The 19,598-nt window shown below is 38.1% G+C and overlaps 3 protein-coding genes and 1 non-coding gene across 8 annotated transcripts in view; 3 read left to right on the top strand and 1 right to left on the bottom strand.

Annotated features, from left to right (window-relative positions):
- Positions 1 to 9,887, bottom strand: part of nudcd1 (NudC domain containing 1) — a 32,300-nt gene extending 22,413 nt beyond the window's left edge. The window contains exons 1-5 of one of the 2 annotated variants that reach the window (XM_037093434.1): positions 9,763 to 9,887; positions 7,688 to 7,842; positions 5,643 to 5,828; positions 3,434 to 3,617; positions 1,401 to 1,589 (exon numbers count right to left, since the gene is read on the bottom strand). In XM_037093434.1, coding sequence (XP_036949329.1) covers positions 1,401 to 1,589; positions 3,434 to 3,617; positions 5,643 to 5,828; positions 7,688 to 7,795 — 667 coding nt within the window. In that variant the 5' untranslated portion in view covers positions 7,796 to 7,842; positions 9,763 to 9,887. Of the gene's footprint in view, positions 1 to 1,400; positions 1,590 to 3,433; positions 3,618 to 5,642; positions 5,829 to 7,687; positions 7,843 to 9,409; positions 9,640 to 9,762 lie in introns of those variants that run through there. The other variant, XM_037093433.1, reaches the window with a different exon arrangement.
- Positions 4,206 to 4,310, top strand: LOC119017477. The gene has a single exon (XR_005074441.1). It is a non-coding gene; the product is annotated as a U6 spliceosomal RNA (small nuclear RNA).
- Positions 9,835 to 12,178, top strand: LOC119017043 (transcription and mRNA export factor ENY2-2-like). The gene is made up of 5 exons (XM_037093435.1): positions 9,835 to 9,920; positions 10,022 to 10,096; positions 10,225 to 10,295; positions 10,414 to 10,488; positions 11,906 to 12,178. Exons 2-5 carry the CDS (start codon positions 10,029 to 10,031, stop codon positions 11,980 to 11,982), a joined length of 291 nt encoding a protein of 96 aa, XP_036949330.1. The 5' UTR covers positions 9,835 to 9,920; positions 10,022 to 10,028; the 3' UTR covers positions 11,983 to 12,178.
- A 5,431-nt stretch (positions 12,179 to 17,609) lies between these two features.
- Positions 17,610 to 19,598, top strand: part of pkhd1l1.1 (PKHD1 like 1, tandem duplicate 1) — a 36,994-nt gene continuing 35,005 nt past the window's right edge. For 2 of the 4 annotated variants that reach the window (XM_037093543.1, XM_037093545.1), the window contains exons 1-5: positions 17,610 to 17,687; positions 18,044 to 18,163; positions 18,340 to 18,417; positions 19,174 to 19,318; positions 19,416 to 19,524. In XM_037093543.1, coding sequence (XP_036949438.1) covers positions 18,091 to 18,163; positions 18,340 to 18,417; positions 19,174 to 19,318; positions 19,416 to 19,524 — 405 coding nt within the window. In that variant the 5' untranslated portion in view covers positions 17,610 to 17,687; positions 18,044 to 18,090. Of the gene's footprint in view, positions 17,688 to 18,043; positions 18,164 to 18,339; positions 18,418 to 19,173; positions 19,319 to 19,415; positions 19,525 to 19,598 lie in introns of those variants that run through there. The other 2 variants (XM_037093544.1, XM_037093546.1) reach the window with 2 other exon arrangements.

Here is a 19,598-nt window from a genome sequence, read left to right on the forward strand (position 1 = left end):
TGAGCAATTTGAAAACAACCAGCATTTATCCTATTTCTTTTTTTTTCATCTTTTAACAAAGTGCATTGATTAATCACCACATAAATATCTAATGATTAATATTTTAAAATTAGAGGCCCCCACAAAAATCTGACTCTCACTCTTTCAGTGACTGACATAAACTGCTGCACAGAGAAGAAAGATTATGCCATGACTGTGTCACGCACAACATCCGTACGAGCAGTAATAAATGGCCTGGAGACACATCCATGCACACTGATACAGACGACCAGATCTGACAGAGACCCGGTCTGATTGGGAATATTCTGCTGCCTGCTCCGGCGTTTCTATGACTACAACCCAACTATTCAGTCTGTGCCTCTTGAAGGTAATGAGTGGAGGACGTGAACGCTGCTTAAAAACAAGCAGATGCAAATGAAAGATGAAACTTGACCGGAAATAGTCTCATCACAGAAATGCCAAGAAGCGAAGTGGTGTGATGTCATATATTTCCTGGAGGGAGCCTGATGATGTTTGGATTTCACTTTGTTTCAACAGTTTTACTGACTGGCTGGTACGTTTTGAACTTAGATGGCAGTTTCTCACTAGAAATAAGATCAATGCTGAACCATGTCAAACCCTCTCTTTGTGTTTTCTCAAAGTCTCAGACACAAGTAAGACTGTCAAATCATCAAATCTGACATAACATTTTTTTTAGATTAGTTCTGCATACTAAGCAAAGGCTTGAGTTTTAAAAGGGTAAGGCTGCATGTAATCTGATAAACTGCCTCCAGTGATGTCACTAAGTGCCTAAATTGCATTGTGGGTAGGCATCAGGTTTTGAAAAGCAGTCTAGCATTCTATTCCTTTTCGACTCATTATGGACGACTTAAAATTGATTCAGAACCAGAGATGTCGCCCTTTTAATTCCATGTATTCGTCCTCCCTTTCAAAAACCTGATGCCTACATTACCCACAATGCAACTTTCCCTTTTTTCCCATATGCAAAAGTACTCAAAAAGACCTCGAACCACACTTAAATGTGGACAGTTGGTTGGCATTATAATAATTTGCACTCGCATGTACAGTCCTGTACATACACAAGTTTATCTAACTCATGTCTTCAGCATATATTTACAAAAATCAATGAAGGTGATGAGGTAAAATATAAAATCTATTGTCTTTGTGTTGTTTTTCAGCTGAACATACTGTATGTCAGCTTTATGTCAATATTTATTCGTTATACACAGCAGTTTTCTGTTGCTGTAAATAACTAGTAGGGGCATGGCTAAATAATATCTAGCGTCAAAATGTCAAAACTCCTGGTGGAGTAATGATCTGAAGCCGTGAAATCTCTCACCATAGTAATAACTTTCTAGCAGATTTCTCCAGCCGATTTCTCAGCAGCGCCTTTGACCCACCTGTCTTCTCCACCTCCATTGGCTCTGGGCCCGGCTGCTCCACAGGAAGACCGTCCACATGTGTGAAGACAAACGGTTTCTCCGAGGCCAACATCATCCCCTTCCCCTGTGGCTCCAACGCTGCGTAGTGAGGCACTGACTTCCCCCTGAGGACCCTCCTCTTCTTCACCTCGTACTTCTTCTCCTGACCTGCATGTGATAGAAGGTGTCAAGTAAATCTTGTCCTCCATTAAACGCTGACAGAGACCAAGATGGATCACATCAACATGTTTCATGTCAGAGCCATGTAGACATCTCCTGTTTTTTCACTGAACTCTTAATACACAAGGAGTTCTTTTCATTAGGGGGCGAATGTTTGACTTCTCTGGAGGAATATCCAGTCTTTCATTCCAGCTACAATCAACTCTTTGAGCAAGACAAATGTCTACGACCTGATTTGAAAATAAGAGTGGTGTTACTAGTTTATTTTCTTTTTTGTTGCATTCTTTGGTTGGGTTTTGTTTTTTGGGGGGGGGGGGGGTTATCAATGATGACCTTACATGTGCATCATGTCCATTTTTTCATTTATAGCTATTGTTTTAGCTACTGCTGTGTTTTCCTTTAAGTTATATTAATAAGGAGCTCAGTATAGCAGAGAAAGGGCATACATTTAAAAGTAAACCTTGTTCTTTAATGTAGTAAAATTCCTGCTGTTCGTGTATCTTTATCTTTAAATAACTTGTTCTTGACCAAACTAAAACCAATATTAGACATCTTCACATTTAATAAACTCAAACCAAAAAATGTATAGATATACAGGACAATTGCCTAAACCCATTATACTAGAGCTCCCTCTCATGGTACGATAAGGAGTCCCGGGAATGTTTTTTAAAAAATGAAATTAGTACATTTACAACCATATGGTGTAATACTTTATCAAAATAACGCAACATTTCAAAATCAAAATACCAAAACGTACATATAATTAAAAATAAGTTTTGTCTTTTCTGTAAGATTTTTCTGTCAGCCTGATATTTAGTCATGCATGAAAGAAAAGGTGACTCCAAACGGGAACTGTACTTCTATAGAGAGGAGAACATTCTGAGCAGCCCTGTTGAAAGTGAACATGTTGACGACAGTGAACCAAGCACGAGCGCCAGCGGCTACGCAAGCAGCGCTGCTGAAACATCGACAGCATTGAGAATGTTAGCAAACAGCGCAAAAGTTAAAAAGAGGGGACTGACACTGCAGTATTTTAACATTGGTCCTTATGGAGGTACAAGCCTGATCACTTTTGGTATGTAGTGTAAAAAAGTTTGCGAATTGCCAACATAAACTAACAATTTATCCTGACATGCTGATACATACACAGAAACCATAAGCAGACAATATAATCCAAAAAAAATAAAATAAAAATGAGTTACGGTGCATTAAAACATGTTGCACAACAAATTTCATTTTGTAGGCTCCAGTTCCTTTTTACCGTGTTATTAAAACCCTGCTCACTAATAAATCTGTGAAACAAGATCAAAAGTAAAGATTGGACACGTCTGATTATCGTTATCAAAATGCAGACTTAGTCAAACATTGAGACGCTGAAAAAACAACAGAAGATTATTCTACAGGCCACAGATATCAAAGGGTTGAATCTTTAAATCCAACATAATGAGGACGGGACTCTCCGCAGGCTGCTGCTGTGCTTGTGTCTTTCCATTCTTTGAATTATTAGTCGGAGTGACTTTCTTTCTCAGCTAGTGCCAAGAACTTTAATGAAAATCCTTGTTGCCAATGTTTGCTTCAGTGTAAACTAATCTCATCTGGGACATAATAACTGAACTCCATTAATGGCAGACTATGACTAACTTCCTAGTATGGTTTAATTAACAGGGATTTCTGGCGTCCACTGGAACTGAATTCAGTAAAAGTGGAAAAAGAAAATGAGATGACAGGCTTGAAATTTAGATTGTAATTCAAACCTAATTTGTCTGGAATGCTTGTTTTATCTGACATCGTGCTCAATTACTGAAATTATGACGGGTCAGACAATCACCCACCATGTGCTGCAGTGTTGGCGACTGTGATCCACTCCAAAGACACTGAGTATCCACTTCCTTTGGTTTCCTGTGGGTCTTTCTGAATGCGGAGCAGCAGGAGCTCCATGGTGTGGAGTTTATCTTTGACATGCGAGATGCTGTGGAGGATGGTGAAAGGCTCCCCCATGTCTTCACTGAACAGCGTCTAAAAGTACAGGATGAAAAAATAAAACGGTTTTAAAAGGACTCAATCAAAATGTGGCTCAATCTGTCAGCTGACATGAACATCAATACAATGTTTCTTTATTTTACTTACATACAGGTTAATGTGACAAAGTTAAATTACATTAATGGTAATTAAGATAATTCATGTGAACGAAACTAAACGAGACCAAAAATGATTGTCCAGTATATCAGTGAATCAAGAGACAATGCATTCCTTGGTGGTCATTAGCTTAATTTCTAAAATGTGAAGCGTTTCTCTATTTTATGTTTAATTTTTTTGCAACTTTCTGTTTTTTCACATAACAGAATGTTCCTTGAGACAGGTCCTCCGATCAATATGATTTCTATGTTTTAAACTTACTGACCCGAGCCTCCCTCCGATATGAAAATGTCTGAAATTGCCCCCTTTTACTGAATTTTGTAAATGTGCAGATTGAATTGGCAGCCATTAAATACTAACTGCCAACATGTTGAAATAAACAAGACGCAGGGATGAGGTCTTCCTCCTGGTTACCCTGACTGAGGAGATTAAAATATAGGCAGAGGTCGAGGGATGAATGTGCTCGCTCATGCAGCACGTATGATAAATATAAATTGGAATGGATACAGAGAAGATTAGCATGGCCCCTGCAAAAGGATGACACGCAAATCCGTGAAGCGTTTCCACACTGTTTTTTTCTTTTCTTGCGTTTTGTCATTCAGTCTTAATCAGTGTCAACAGTTGTCTGGTTGAGAAGCAGGACTTCAAATGTGTCTGCATGAATGTTTCCAGTTTATGGGTCACTTTATTACCATATCTTAATCCTTGAGAGGTAGAAGTTAACATTGCAACATTGTAAGTTACTGACTCTAGTGTTTGAATCTTCATTACAAATTCCAAACTTTGAACTTTCCCTTCAGGATCACAAGTGTGCTCGTTCAGAGAGTGAGCTCTCATTTGTATTTAATCCCAATTGCAAGCTTGTTAACAGAATGACGTGCACAAACACTGACAGATTTATCAAAGCCTTCATCCTTCACTACTAGAAGCCAATTTCCAAAGGCCAGCTGAGCTTTTTAAACAGAGACACTATTATGCATATTTTCATGAACTTTGTTGACTATTAGGAAGATTTTACTTATCTTTCGACTGTATTACCTAAGTTTTAGAAATAAGATAAACATTAAACATTGGCTTCTCACCGGGCTGTCATGATCAATCACTTTAAAAACTCGTACTGCTGCTTCTCCTGAGGGACTCGGACTGTGTTGTTTGGTGACTCATCAATTATATCAGCGGTTACCGAGATATCTGGCTTTGGACACTCACCTTCAAAACATCACTTTTGTCTCCCACCCAATCTTGGTCTCATTTTCAATAGCTGTAAACAACTTAATGATCAGGGGCTGACATTATAAGAAATGTCAGTTAGAAATGCTAATGAATGGAGGTTTCAAGCCTAAAACACTGATGACGAAGCAGTAGTATTATTATTAAAGCAGTACATATAAAATATGAGGGATTTCTAGGAAAAACAAAGTCGCTCATTCAATCAGTTGAGAGCTCCAACAATTAGTCATTTAATTGTTTAGTCAATCCAAAGAAAATTCATTGGCAAAAAAACCCACACAAAATCATTTGTTTGTTCTAGCTTCTAAAGTTTAGCGGCTTGTTGCTCTTCTCTCCCATATATGAGAGTAAATGAATAATCTTTGACATCTGTACTGTCGGTTGGACAGAAGAAATCATTTGAACACATCAATTTGGGATCTAGGTAAATATTGATAAGCATTTTTCACATTTCTTTGACATTTTATGGACTTTTAATTGCTAATCATGGAAATAAGTGGCAGATTCATCGACAATGAAAATAATTCCCAAATGCAACCTAACAATCAGTGTTGCTGCACTTTCATGAATTAGTTACTGCCCATTTATCTTCACATAGCTGCCCGATTACACTGCAACTAATATACTTTATGTCTAAAACATAAAAACATTTGTTCATGAATAACTTATACTTACTTCCCACTTCACATGAGAGCTGCCTCCCCTCTTTCCGGTGCGGAGAAGGTACAGTCGGCCTACGCCGTCAGACAGAGCCGCCCAGGTCGCTGAGGTGAGGCTGAGGGATGCACAAAGTCGATCCTCACACTGGCTGGAATCGGTGGTTAGATTGTAGACCTCTCTGGGCTTCCCGAGTGCAGTGTCCTGCATTCAGAACACAATAGACCAATCAGTCAGAAGTGCATCCGGGAAACAGAGGGCTGTACCTGAACTATGTTTGATCCACTCACATTTGCAGGGAGTGTTAAACGTGTTGTTGGATGAGGATGAAATCTTACATCAGTTGGCCGATAATATCCAGCAGTATTGGCCCATCACAGATATACTGTCATCGTACAAAATATACTGCCTCCATTAAATGTCTTTGTCACAAGTGTTGGCCACATTTCAGCGATCACCACAAAAAATGCGCGTATACATAAGCGGATATATTAATAGAATGTTTTACTCCCTGAGTATCAGCCCAGTAGTTGTTCATAATTTCCTCTGAGAACAGTTTGTTTATTCAGTTATGGGGAAAATAAATATATCTGAGTTGGTATTCTTACCTCATTGCTATATTAAATTAAAAAATCCAAAATTCTGAGTTAAAATTTCTTCTCCAGAACTACTCATGCCTCTTTAAGTGGAGGCACTTATTAAAAGACAGCTTTGAACTACAGAAGAAGAGACACATCACTGCTTGCATGACATACAGGCACGCTGAGCCCTTGAGAGAATTCCACAATCAACATCTGATCAGGACACACACAATTAAACATCATTTCTGAAAAGCTCTTCATGTTAGAAGGCCGCAGAAAGATACATTCAACATAAACCCGAACAAAAGGAAGCAGCATGTACTCAAGGAGAGACAAATTTACCATGTGTCATGTGGCCGCCCATGTGACTTGTCTTCTTATGTGATTCACGACTCTCATATTATTACTAACAGACAGATATGCCACCACATGAGCATCAATTACTCATTACATCAAGTAACAGGTTTTCAAAGGGACTATGCAGCAGCTGCCCTGCTGTTGCCATGGAGCGTGACATTGTGTATTATATCTCTACCTAATCTATGATGCACCTTTGAGATCATTTTCTCCGGCATCGTTAATGCCCCGAGAGGAGTGTGAACCATCTTTCCACAATGTGCCAAGTGACACGATCCTGCAAATGTACATCAAAGGCTAGCCAGAGGCGATAATTATCATGTGATGATTGTAATTAAGATTTGAGCGACACATTTTTATAAAGAATCATTTAATGATGCCGGCGCTGAAAGCAAGAGATACTGTTTCACAGGATTATAGTCTGATGATCATCATTCAGGCCAGATTAGACATAACAAACACAAATGCAGCACCAATTATCTCTAATCATGGTCAATGATGTCTTAGACATAAAAGAAGTCTCTTTGGAAAAGGTCATTTAGCTGATTTTACTCCTTGTCACAGCATCTTGTTATTGGGTATCAGTACCTTAAGTCAATTATGTAATCACCTCAGAGGACTCATCCAAAACTTTAGCTTCCATGCTGAGTCACACGATGGACAAAAGATGGAATATAATGTTGTGTTTTTCCCCCAAATACTGAGACTCTCTGATGATGATACTGTCTCTGATGCATCTTAAGCAACAGAAGAGTCATTTAGGAAAATCATAATGACTCACGTTCATATTAGAACTTAAAAAATTTCAATAGACATTTTTTAAATGACGATATTTTCTTGACATCAGCTGCCGGAAATGCATCGTGGGCTGATGCTGGTATTACACAAGTATTTGGTCACCACCTACTGGTGCGTCAGCCCACCAACAAGTCCAGTGTCAGAATCACAATCATTTGATATGAAATAAATATCCACGACTCTGGTTCATACAGTACATACATACATTGGTGACTTGACACACTGAATACCAGGTGATGATAAACAGGCAACATGATCACAGCACAAACACGTAAATGGCAGGGATCAAGGACTTCCAAGAAAAACCAGGAGGACTTAAAAGCTTACCAAGGTGACAGTGAGACTGAGAACTCTTCCTTTGCAGTCCACAAACAAAACACTGTCGTCATACCAAGGGTCTAAGTGGAGGTAATTGTACATGCCAAAAGCACGCATATGTTCCAGGGTGTACTGAGAATCCTTCAGCTTCACTTCCTCCACAGCTGCAGTAGAGATTTAAGAGGAAAAGTGTTAGAACAATGTGTCCGAGCTTTCATAAGAGTAAGAGCCTCATAACTATTGTAAAATATTAAAAACTAATATTAGCATATTAATGGTATCTGCTTACTCTGATCTCGGTGCCAGGCCTCTAGGTGACATCTTTTTATCATTTTTGTGTGTCACATTAGCAACAGAACAAAAGGTTTAAAAGCCACTTAATCATCTTGAGATACACATGTCAGTTAAGATTAACCTCTCAGCAACTACACCGAGATCTCTTAAAAGACTTTCCTGGAGCTGGGGCTGAACTGGATGGAAAAATGTTACAGCAAATTCCTTTGTATCATTATTTCATTTTCAGCATACACCTGTGCACTTGCACCTCTACCTTAATCTCTTCTTGGCTTTCTAGAAACGTCAGTTGAACTGAAATGACTTCTGCACGCTATGGATTTATTTCAGTATTCAGTAATTACTTGCTTCTCATCACCAGTAATGATAAGATAAACGATAACTTCACATTTCTGTCATTCAAAAATAAGTTCATAATCTGCAGTTTATGAACACCTGAGGGGAAGAAAGGCTACGATGCAGTGAGTAACGATGGATTCATTAATATTCCTTTGCTCTCATAAAGTTTTTGTTAAAACGCTAAGACTTTTTCCCTCCTGTCTGAACCCCTTGTACATCTTGTAATATAATCCTCAGCCCTGTTGTCTTTCTCTGAAACTGTGAAATAAAAGTCTATGCTGCACAGCTCTACACAGGTGCTGCGTCAAGAGTCAATCACCTGCAGTATGACAGTTTGTAAACACTGAACTTGCGAAGTTATGAAAGCTTTGGTTTCCCATTATCAGCTAGAATTTAACAGCTAACGATACATAGCAGATAATATACATTTTCAAACATCAGGCAGATTTCACCTGCACAATACATATTGTGCATCCTGTATTACGCTAATAATATTTTACTTGCACCCACATTAGAAGGGTTGTGCACTGATACTTTGAGATTCGGGATTTCCAGCTTCTGTAGGCTTGGATTTGGCCAGGTGAGCTGTGTGGAGCCACTTTATGCTGGGACAATGCTGCTTATGTTAAATACTGTTCATCCTGTACAAAAGGGATAATATTTTACTTGTCTAATGTTAATATTGAACACTTAATAGTCAAGTCAAATGTACAGCTACACACAGCAAGTCACTCCTGCCAAATACAAGTAAAATATTGAATGCATAACCTTGTTCTGCCTAATGACAAGCCAAATCTTGCAGCTCTGTTTTACTTCAGCTATATTTTCGCTGCTGTGTGGTGAAGCCAAATACACCTTTTCACACTGAACACAACATAACAACCTCATATTCAGCCTGATTTAATTAGACAGCTACATGAATTAAGTTCCGTATATTAAATACATGGTGTGTCAGCAGTAATAACACTGTTATTCTGATAGACATAATGTTTATCTACTCATTTTTATTTTTTTTAGCTCATTTATTCATTCATTTATTTCCAGTGGTCTCAGTGCTAGGCTAGCACACATGCTAGCTGAGCAGTAAGTTTCTCTCACCAGCATCCAGCTCAACGCTGTAGGTTGGTATGGCGTCCAGAGACAGCCTGTAACTTTCAAAGTTCGGGTCCAACAGGTCCCTGTTGACCTTCAAGGAATAATTCGACGCAGCCATGTCTCTAAATTATGACCGACTCGTCCACAAGTTGATGTGACTCAAGTTGATGATGTTGAAGAAGTCAGTCAGATACACGTTTCCTGACTTGTCGCACACGGACCCTTTTTACAGCGGACATGACCTGCGCGGGCGCTCATGGGAGGTCGAGTTCTTCATGTTCCCTCTCAAATATTTACGTACTTTTTTTTATCTATTAAACGTACTAACAAAATACGTTAATGTTACTTTAACTTACCGTATCTGACCAGATTTTTTTTTACAATTACGATGTCAGCTTGACTCCAACTGCCAAAGCGGAACCGTTGAGCTCCTCCTGTTTTTTTTGTTTTTTTTTACACGGAGCGGTTGTGTGAAGGGACTGTGTGTTCCCCAGCTGATCCATCTCGACGAAAGGTACCGCTCACCTGATAGCTAGCAAAAGAAAACGTTTCTGTGTGTTTCCGTGAGGTCGTTGAACCCGAATCGACTCTGCTGCTGTTTGTGCTTCATTTCAGACAGACCATGAGCAAAGACTCGCAGATGAGGGCTGCAATCAACCAGAAGCTGATAGAAATGGGTGAACGGGAGCGGTAAGCAAGCTTCTTTTTTTTTTTTTTAACCCCCCTTCCCCCTTCAGTGATTTGTCTACGAATGTTTTTTTTTTTTTTCTTTAAAGCCAGCAGGCGTTTACATGTGACAACTAAATGTGTGGCTGCAGGTTGAAAGAATTGCTCAGGGCGAAGCTGGTGGAGTGTGGATGGAAGGATCAGCTGAAAGCTCACTGCAAAGGTACTGTGTGTGTGTGTGTGTGTGTGTGTGTGTGTGTGTGTGTGTGTGTGTGTGTGTGTGTGTAACGGTGCTTCCATTAAAACTGGACCTCTGATATCCTTTTGCTGTTTTCGTCCAGATGTGATCAAAGAAAAGGGCCTGGAGCACGTCACAGTGGAGGACCTGGTCACAGACGTCACACCCAAAGGCAGAGGTACAGATCACCAAAGTACAGAAAATCATACGGTTCATGTCCGTGACTGGATCATTTTCCTAATTTCAGAGTTACATTTCAACAGCTGTACAAAACAAATGACGCACTTTTACCCAAAACCTCTGAACCAAACAGGAGCAGGAAGAAGAAAAATGTACATTACCTGCTCCGTTCTTATTAATAACATAAGAGAGTGTAGATACAGACTGTTAACCCCTCTTTGCATCATATAATCATATCATATACCATATAGGAAATCAGCACTACATACACATACACTATCATTGTTAATGTAAAGTGTGTCCTAATGTTTTGTCTTTGCACATTCTTTTCAAGTTAATAATGTCTGAGCAGCGTTTTAGTTCTTTGTCAAGACTTGTCTGATGAAGAAAACACTTCAGTTCACAGGAGTGACTCATTCAAACTCACCCTCATGATGATGGAGACTCAGGTGAAGTCCACGAAACATTTCTGGAGCTTGACAGCAAAACAGTGTTGCAGCATTCTCCTTAACAACTGAAGTAGACGGGATAGTTGGTGGGGAAATAATAGAATAAAATGGCTCCATTCAGTTGCTCCGTCATAATCCAAATCTCTGGAAGCCTGTAAATACATTTTTGAAAAGTTGTTATTGACACCTTCAACACATGGCCAAGCTTTTGCACAAAGGGTGCGTGCTAATGCTTTTAGCGAAGCGTTTAGAGTAAAGAATTAGGCTTTAAAGGGATTTAAATAACGTTAGATCAGTTTTGCAGCTTCTGCAGGCTTGGATTTTGCTGGAGACATTTTAAATGATTTTATGTTACATGAAAGCCGCAACACTGTTTTTGCTGTGAAGCTCCAGGAAAGTTTTGTGGACTACAAAGCTTCACACGACTTTTCATCAGCGTGAGTGTGAGGAGATAATCACGGAATTTTCTTGTCTTTTTCTTTTTTTGGCTAATTGTATCATTTAACATCAACTTAATATGAAATGAAACATCTAAAAACAAAGATGAAATGTACGAAACGCAATAGTCACCATAAAAACAGAAGTTATAAGTTATTATAAACATGATATTGTTTTTATTAAAGAGGTGGAACAAGCTGATGCAGAGGATTTATATTCCCCTGTGAAGTGAAACCAAAACACAACTTAAAGGGGACTCGTGAGGGGAAATATGGGAAAGATTTGAGGATTCTGGACATTATTTTAAAATGAAATGTATCTTTTAGCCACAAGTCTGCAAATCGCACCACGTTTGTTTACATCTGCCATGTTTCTGGACTGAAGATAAGCTGACAAGCAGTTATCCAACGTCACAATCTTAAAAGTTTTACAACGATCACATGCGTTGAGTGATTCTCTCTCTAATCACAGTGTTCAGTTTGTCCTGACGTATCGACACTTGTCCTCTTTTTCTTCCCTCCTGATCAGCACTCGTACCGGACAGCGTGAAGAAAGAGCTCCTGCAGAGAATCAGAGCTTTTCTAGCTCAACACGCCACCTTGTGAACGAGACGATTCCCACCTAGACATTTTTTTACTCACCGTAGATCCACGATTAAACTCCAAACTGATGTTTGTTCTCATTGTGAGCAATGCTGAAGTGTTATTTTTATTTTGTATTGTGTGTTTTCATATTGATTTTAGTTTGTTATGCAGCAGTTTTGGAAAGAAAAAAAAAATAAAGTCATGCCTATTTTGGTCATTCTGGGTGCAGATTTTTTTGTTTTGATTTAATTCTGCGAGAGAGCTGTTTGACCTTTTCATGCTCAGAATGCAGACAGATTCACTGTTTTTTGCATTTTTTCTTGTTCCAGACAGCATGATGAGGTATTTGTTCTAAAAATAACTCCATAGTGTGACACAAATGTCATCATTTCCTTCTCATACAGTGTTGTGAAACTCCAGTTCTCTAGGATGTTTCCTAAGTAGACAAAGTCATTTGTTTTTATTTGTTTTGCATTGTTCAGTTTCTTTACTGACAAATTGTGCATTTACATTCATATGTAAAAGTAATCTATTTTTTTTAAAGTATATATTTGAAGAGCAGGGAAGTGGTTGTTATTGTAATGTAAAAAGGCCAGAACTTCTTGTTTTTATCGCTGAAGATCTTCAAGTCGCTGTGGTCAAACACGTCAGCCATTAGCTCATGTTGCTGCTGCTGTTATGCAATTTTGACGTTTCGGGAATTTGTGCGAGATGCGTTTTTTGCATCACTGCCTGAACCTGCTCGGCTACATTTCTTCTCCTGTGTCCTTTTTTTTTTTTTAAGAATTCAAACTTTGGAAAGTATTTGTCAGTTAAATGATACTGTCTGTGACGGCACTAATTGTATTTTTAGACTGAGTTTTTGGTTTGGTATGTGGGCAGTGTGACAGCTTGTGTCTGTGGGCTGCAGCTGAACTTGAGTGTCTGCATGCTGTGGGCCGCTCCGTGTGTGTTTGTTGTTCTCCAAAGAACTACAACAGAGCAGTAAGTCAGAGACTGTTCATGCAGGATCCGGATCTGGGAGCTATTTAAAGATTCTGGCCCAGAACAGTAAAGTTTTCCCGTCCCAACACTCACTGTGGCTTCTCGTATTGAGAGTAACTTTATGAAACTTGACAAGTGAAAGAACACATTAGTTTTTACTGGACGTATTAATAAAACGTGGCCTAAAATGTCGATATTTCCATAAAATTAAGTCAAATTTCCAACATTTCTTTTATGTTTTTATGTTAAAGAAACAGTTTGATGTATTGAGTAACACAGTTATTCATATAACATTATATTACATTATATTACTTTGGACTATGTTTCTTGAGAAGTATCTCTAAATCTCACTGAAGTATAAAAACAGAGGTCACTGAACCGGCCTGGAAATAGTTTTACATTTGTTTTTTGTACAGCATAAACAAACGCTGGATTAAATACCAGAGATAATAGTGAGCCTTTGATGGCAGATGGCAGATTTTGGTGACTGGAGACAAAACCAGGTGAGCTGTTTTCAGTCTCTATGCTAAGCTAAGCTGAGCTAAGTAACCGGCTGCTGACTGCAGTCTCATGCACAACATAAAGACACGAGGGCGGCGGCGTTCCTCTCATCTCTGTCTCATTAACAAAAGCAAATTGCATTTCACAAGCTGTCAGAAATATTTCCATTTGTCGATATTTTATATATATTTCCTGCTTTACCACATGGCAACAATGTGCTAAGATGTGAGATATTTTGACATGTTATCAATGAAATGGCAAACTGAAAAAACAAAACAGAATTGTTTTGTAAAGGAAGTGAACTCTGGATGAAATAACAGACTTTTAAATGAAAACGTTGAGTACTTTTACTGTATTACTATTCTTTACAGGAACATGCGGTTGTCTGATGCTGTAGAGGTAAATGTTAAAGAAACAACAAACGCATTGAGAGGGAACTCTTCACAATACAAAATCAATCAATTTGATTTGATTAGATTAGATCTATGTATCCATTTATCTCTGTTTATTTAGTTTTCTCTCTTTAATGTCATTTAGCTTTGAGAATAGTTAATTTTAGATGGTTTACTTGACTTTGTACACATTCTATATTATTGCCTTAGTTTATTCAAATTAACAATAAGTTTATAAGATAAGTAAATAAATAAAAATGACAAGGGATTTGCTCACATCTTGAGGTCATCAGATGGATTTTTATACTCTAGACTGCATCTTTAGTCCAGCTTTTCTCATCCATGACCGCAGCTGTCAAACTTCCTCAGTGTAAAAATAAATTGATCTCTCCCGAGTCACAGAAGTTGTGGTTTCTCCTGTGACACTATCTCTCATCAAGTGATCATCTGAGTGCCTCACCGCACCACAACAGTTTCTCTTAAACTTTGCTTTCACCTTGTCTGACTCATTCAAAGCTCTTTTCTGACTCCATGAGTCTCAACTGTGAAAACCAAGAAATGTTTGGTAGCTGCCCTGTTAAAATGTGTAATACTTGTCTGGCTTTATTGTTTTACTGATTTGGATCTGTGTGTGTGACTCTGCTGTCTGTAGACAAACCAGGTTCTCTTCAGAATGATGCAGTGAAAAGACAGCCGGGAAACAAAGAAAATACTTAAAAAACAGAAATGTTCACCTCCAACAGGCCGTAGTTTTTCTCTCATCGTCGCTCTGCTTGTTTTCTTTTGTCAAACAACATAATTGATGGTTTAAAATTACACGGAGGGAAAGACTGACAGAGTAACCATCATCATCTTAAAGTGAAGAGTTGCAGGGCGCTGCTGTTGCTCTCATGAACGTTGTGCAAGAAAACAAGACGTTTGTTGGGCAGATTTACCCAGAGGCCCCTGGGAGCTCATGCTGTCATGTCCCTTGTTTGTGTGCAGACACGTGGCCAAGAAAGACGATAACTCTGATTCTGCAAACAGGTGAAATGTTTGTTATTTTATGGAATACGGTGGCAGCTGAAGGTGAAAAGAAGAAAAACAAAATTTGTTTGTGAGCACAGATAAAATTTTATCGTTTTCATTCTGGCAAACTGAAACACGATGAAAAACACAGCTGATATATTGAGACATACAGCTCTCAACAACACATTTAACAGATTTGATATAATACAGAGAAAACTCAACAGTGAATCTATATGTAGCTGTGTTCAAGGTCACAATAAAAAACAGCAGATTAAAAAAATTAAGAGTTCAAATGTTTTATCTGTAACATAGACTTACAAAGGCACAAAGGAGCATAAAGAGCTGTTCTATATGTCTGACTTTACCATAGATACAGAGTAATGATAAGAAATACAACCAGGGAAAATTATATTAAAAAGAAAAAATTAAGAAAAAGAATTGTAGGTCTCTAGGATAAAAATTAACAAATATAAATGTACAATCAATATTAAATATTTTTAATATATAAGTATTAAAATTGATGATTGAAATGAAATATTGAACGTAAAATGTGATCAAGATCAATGTTTATTAAATATTATACGAAGTAATAATAAAAATCTATGTGAAAAATATTTAAAAGAATATAGGGCTATGAAATAGAAATAGAAATCATAATTCATTAAGTAAATCCGACATTCAGCATTTTTTTTTTTACTCTTTAGTTTGCAGACTTTCCATGTTAATAGTTTTATATGGCTGCTTTTGTTTTGGAGTTGCAAGAAAACACAGAACGTCTGGAGTAAAACATCTTGGCAGAGCTAAAAATAAATAAATAAATAAAAATACATATATATTCTCATCTTCTTTCTGGACGGAGTGGATGGACATGATTTTGGTACATTGATGATGAGATTACCTTTAAAATCTTACACGTTTATCTCTCACCACCACTCGAGGCTGCTAGAGTTGCACAGCTGTCCAGCTGCTGAATTCACACATCAGATTTCTGTCCCTCCTTGTTTCGTATTGTTTTATGGGCCTGACTTCACTGTGTTTGATGGACAAACTCTTCTCTGGTGTGTAAATAACGCTGGAGGTCATGGTTTGGGTGGTACCTTTGGCTTTAGCATCCTCAGTATTTCACAACCTCTAGAAAGTCTGCTGATATTTCTGTGAATCCGGGAAACAATGCAACTCTTTTGCTCTGTGGGAGGAAACCTGAATAGACCGTGACTGTGATGATTAATGGTTACTGTAATAGTGTGATTTCTGTCTGTTCAGCATGTGATGGAACACTAATAATACACTCACACTTTGGATATTGTGAAAAGTCAAGTTTTTCCTGTCTTTGGTTTGTGTTGAAATCACACAGCTATTAACATTCCTGAGCTGCAGAGTGACGTAACTCAAGCGCACCGCCAAGTTTAGACTTGTTTCTGAGGATCCACATAGTTTAACACCTGCGGACACCATCAGAGTAACGCTGTTCAGGATGATTACATTTTAGATTACACTGCTGAACAAAGGAAAAACTGAAATGAGGTTTTGAATGTTTTCATGCAACCTCAATGTGATTTTCTCCAGTTACAAACTTGTACAAGAATCGTGTGAGATGACGTCACAATTCAAAATAACGGGAACGCCATACAGTTTTATTCAGTGCAATATAAAGTAAATGAATCACAAATAAATACAAAATAATTCCTAACATGTTCTGGTTGTATTTCTGTTTTCCTTTTATCCTGACTGTGTAATGTTCAGTTTCTAATGATGTAAAGGTCAATTCTCAGTTAATGGGATTTTTCTGGCCATTGTACAGCTGAATTACAAATTAATGGACCTTCTACTAAATTTTTTTCTTCTCATGCCACTTTATACTTCTACACTACACATTTTACAACACAAAAACAGCTTCAGTAACTTTACAAAATAAGATTTTTGAAATAAAACAAATGAAAATGTTCAAGAACCAACAAAATAATATTTGTGATTAATGACAAACTCATTTTTCAATGCAAAAAACATTTCATGGAATAACTCTGGGTAATCGTGACAGCATCTCTTATTTTCCAGACTTTTCACAAACCAAACAATTTATTCCTAAAGAAAATAATCAGCAGATTAATCTATAATGACAATAATCTTTATTTGCTAGACTTGGGAAGTAAAGTCATACAAGTTACAGGAATCAGGATAAAAAAAAAAATAAGTTACAGGGGAAAAAGGGATGTAATTAGATTATAGATACATTCAGTTAAAAAGAGGCTTACTAACAGTATTACAGTTTTAAAATAAAGAATAAGTGAATAAGTGACCGTGCACATGTGCACACAAGACAACACTTCACACGGAAACAAAATGCACAATGTTATATTAACAGAGAAACATTACAGGGTTACATTTTTAAAGTAACCTGCCAAATGCCGTTAGTTGCAGACAGATAGATAGATAGATAGATAGATAGATAGATAGATAGATAGATAGATAGATAGATAGATAGATAGATAGATAGATAGATAGATAGATAGATAGATAGATAGATAGATAGATAGATAGATAGATAGATAGATAGACTTTTCTCAAGAATCGTTACTCATCGTCCTTTTTTTTTTCTCCCCTGTTTTACTCTCAAACAGGAAATGAGCGAATCAGTTGTGTCTGATTTCAGCTCCAGATTTAGACAGTCTGCGGTGCTGATTAACTGCATGGACAGAGCGGTCTGCTCCTCCCAGCCTCAGGTGGAGAGGCGGAGCGCTGAGCAGCCTTATAAAGAGTTGGAGCTTTGTTGTGGACACGGCAGATCCTCTCCCAACACCTGAGGCAGCTAACAGACATTTAAACAGCACTTTCAACAGGCAGGTGGGCAACTTTACTCACATTTTTAAACTGTTTCCAACTTGACAATAAAAGTCTTTCCAAAACGTTCAGTTGTTGTAACAGATTTGGAGCCACATCTAATTAACGTCGTCTTTAATTCTTTAACAATCATGTCAGGATTTGTCTCTAATCTACTCAGTGGTGTAAATTGTTTTCATTTAGAATACTTATTAATATTTCTCAGTGATTTTCCTCCAGAGAAATTTGTCACTTTTGAATTATTCATCAAAACAATTCTGCCTAATGTGAGCTCTGTAAAGATGTTACAGACAGTTCTTACACACACACACACACACAAAAAAAGGTTTGTAGTTAAATATCTGACCGTTTCCCAGCAGCTCTTGAGCACCGGCCCTCAGCAGACCGCAGGTGAGGCAGCAGGGACATGAGGGAGATCTCCAGGACGGGGTCCCCGGTGAGGTCGGCGGCTCTCCTCCTCACACTGTGGTGCTGCTGCAGTAAGTATTCGGTCTCACAGTAACAACAACAATGACAGTTTGTAGAAATCTGTATTTATTCAAACGGAGGTCTGATGATCCGAGTGGTGACACACATTCCCTCTCAGTTCGCCACCAGCCGACTGCTCAGGTGGAAAAAAACAAGATCTCTTATGTTTGTGTTTTCTATATTTCAGGTGCTCAACGCATCGACTACATAAGTCCACATTACGGAAGCTACAATGGAGCGACACGGATCACCATCTTTGGAGACGGTGAGAGAATAAATCCTCACACAGGACAGATTACAAAACTATGATGTTTAAATCTGGATTCAGACCAAACTAATCCGAGAAAATAACTGTGGAGGGTGTGTTTTTAATTCAGTTATGTCACTATGAACACATACATTAAACTTCTCTGGTTAAAAATGGCCAAAAGGTGATCAGAGATTATCTTGTTTGTCCTGTAGCAAAGGACAAACAAGACAGCAAAGTAACTCGTGTTGTAAAAGTGCATTATATGCCTTCAAAATGTAGTAGAGTCAAAGTGTGAAGTGGTAGAAAATGGAAATATTCAAGCAAAGTACAAGTAAATAATTTAATTTAAGTTCAGTTAAATTCCATCACTGTATAGGTTTAATGATTCCTTTCAGAATTAATTAATCTGCACATTATTTTCTCCATAATTTGAAATTGGAGTTGAAATTGTTTGTTTTATTAAAAAGACTGTAGAATGAAAATAAAAATGCCATCACAATTAGACCACTGAAGTTAGTTACTTACAGTAAATGAGTAAAAATGACATGATGTCTCTTCAAATAAGTTCAGTACTTGAGTAAATATACTTACATTCCATCACTGTTAATTTTATCTTTGACAAAAACTCAACTCCAAATCCCAAATTTGTCAAACTAAAGACACATTTTCAGCCGCCCTCAACAGTTCCCTCCAGCAGGACTCACCCTGTATTTATACAGACAAAACATTTTTATTGTTTTGAAATTGTTATGTTCGGCTGATTATTTCCAGGTTTTGCCAACGAGAACCAGTTCCAGCTGAATCCAAAAGACGACACATTTGGCAACCGTGTCACCCTGGTGTCAGACACCCGGTCCATCACCTGCGACGTGGAGAGAGACTCAACACACGGCAACCAGATCATGTGTTACACCAGGTAGCCTGCAGGCCCGGAGCTCTGAACTGATGGAACACATTCCTTAAAAAGTACAAATATGTCTTCATGCATATGTATTTAATCTGTTCCATGGCAGAGCCATGCCGAAGGATGACTATGTGGTTCGTGTCAGTGTGGACGGTGTTCCCATTCCTGATCAAAGTATATGCAAAGGCGTGAAAAAATCTGTGCAGTGCAGCTTTTATGTAAGTGTGCAGCACATTCGACACAGACACAAGTTTGAATTGTGCTCCAAAAGTCTTATTCATTCTCGTCGTAT

The sequence above is a fragment of the Acanthopagrus latus genome, chromosome 3 (assembly GCF_904848185.1).
Source record: "Acanthopagrus latus isolate v.2019 chromosome 3, fAcaLat1.1, whole genome shotgun sequence".
Lineage (NCBI taxonomy): Eukaryota > Metazoa > Chordata > Actinopteri > Spariformes > Sparidae > Acanthopagrus > Acanthopagrus latus.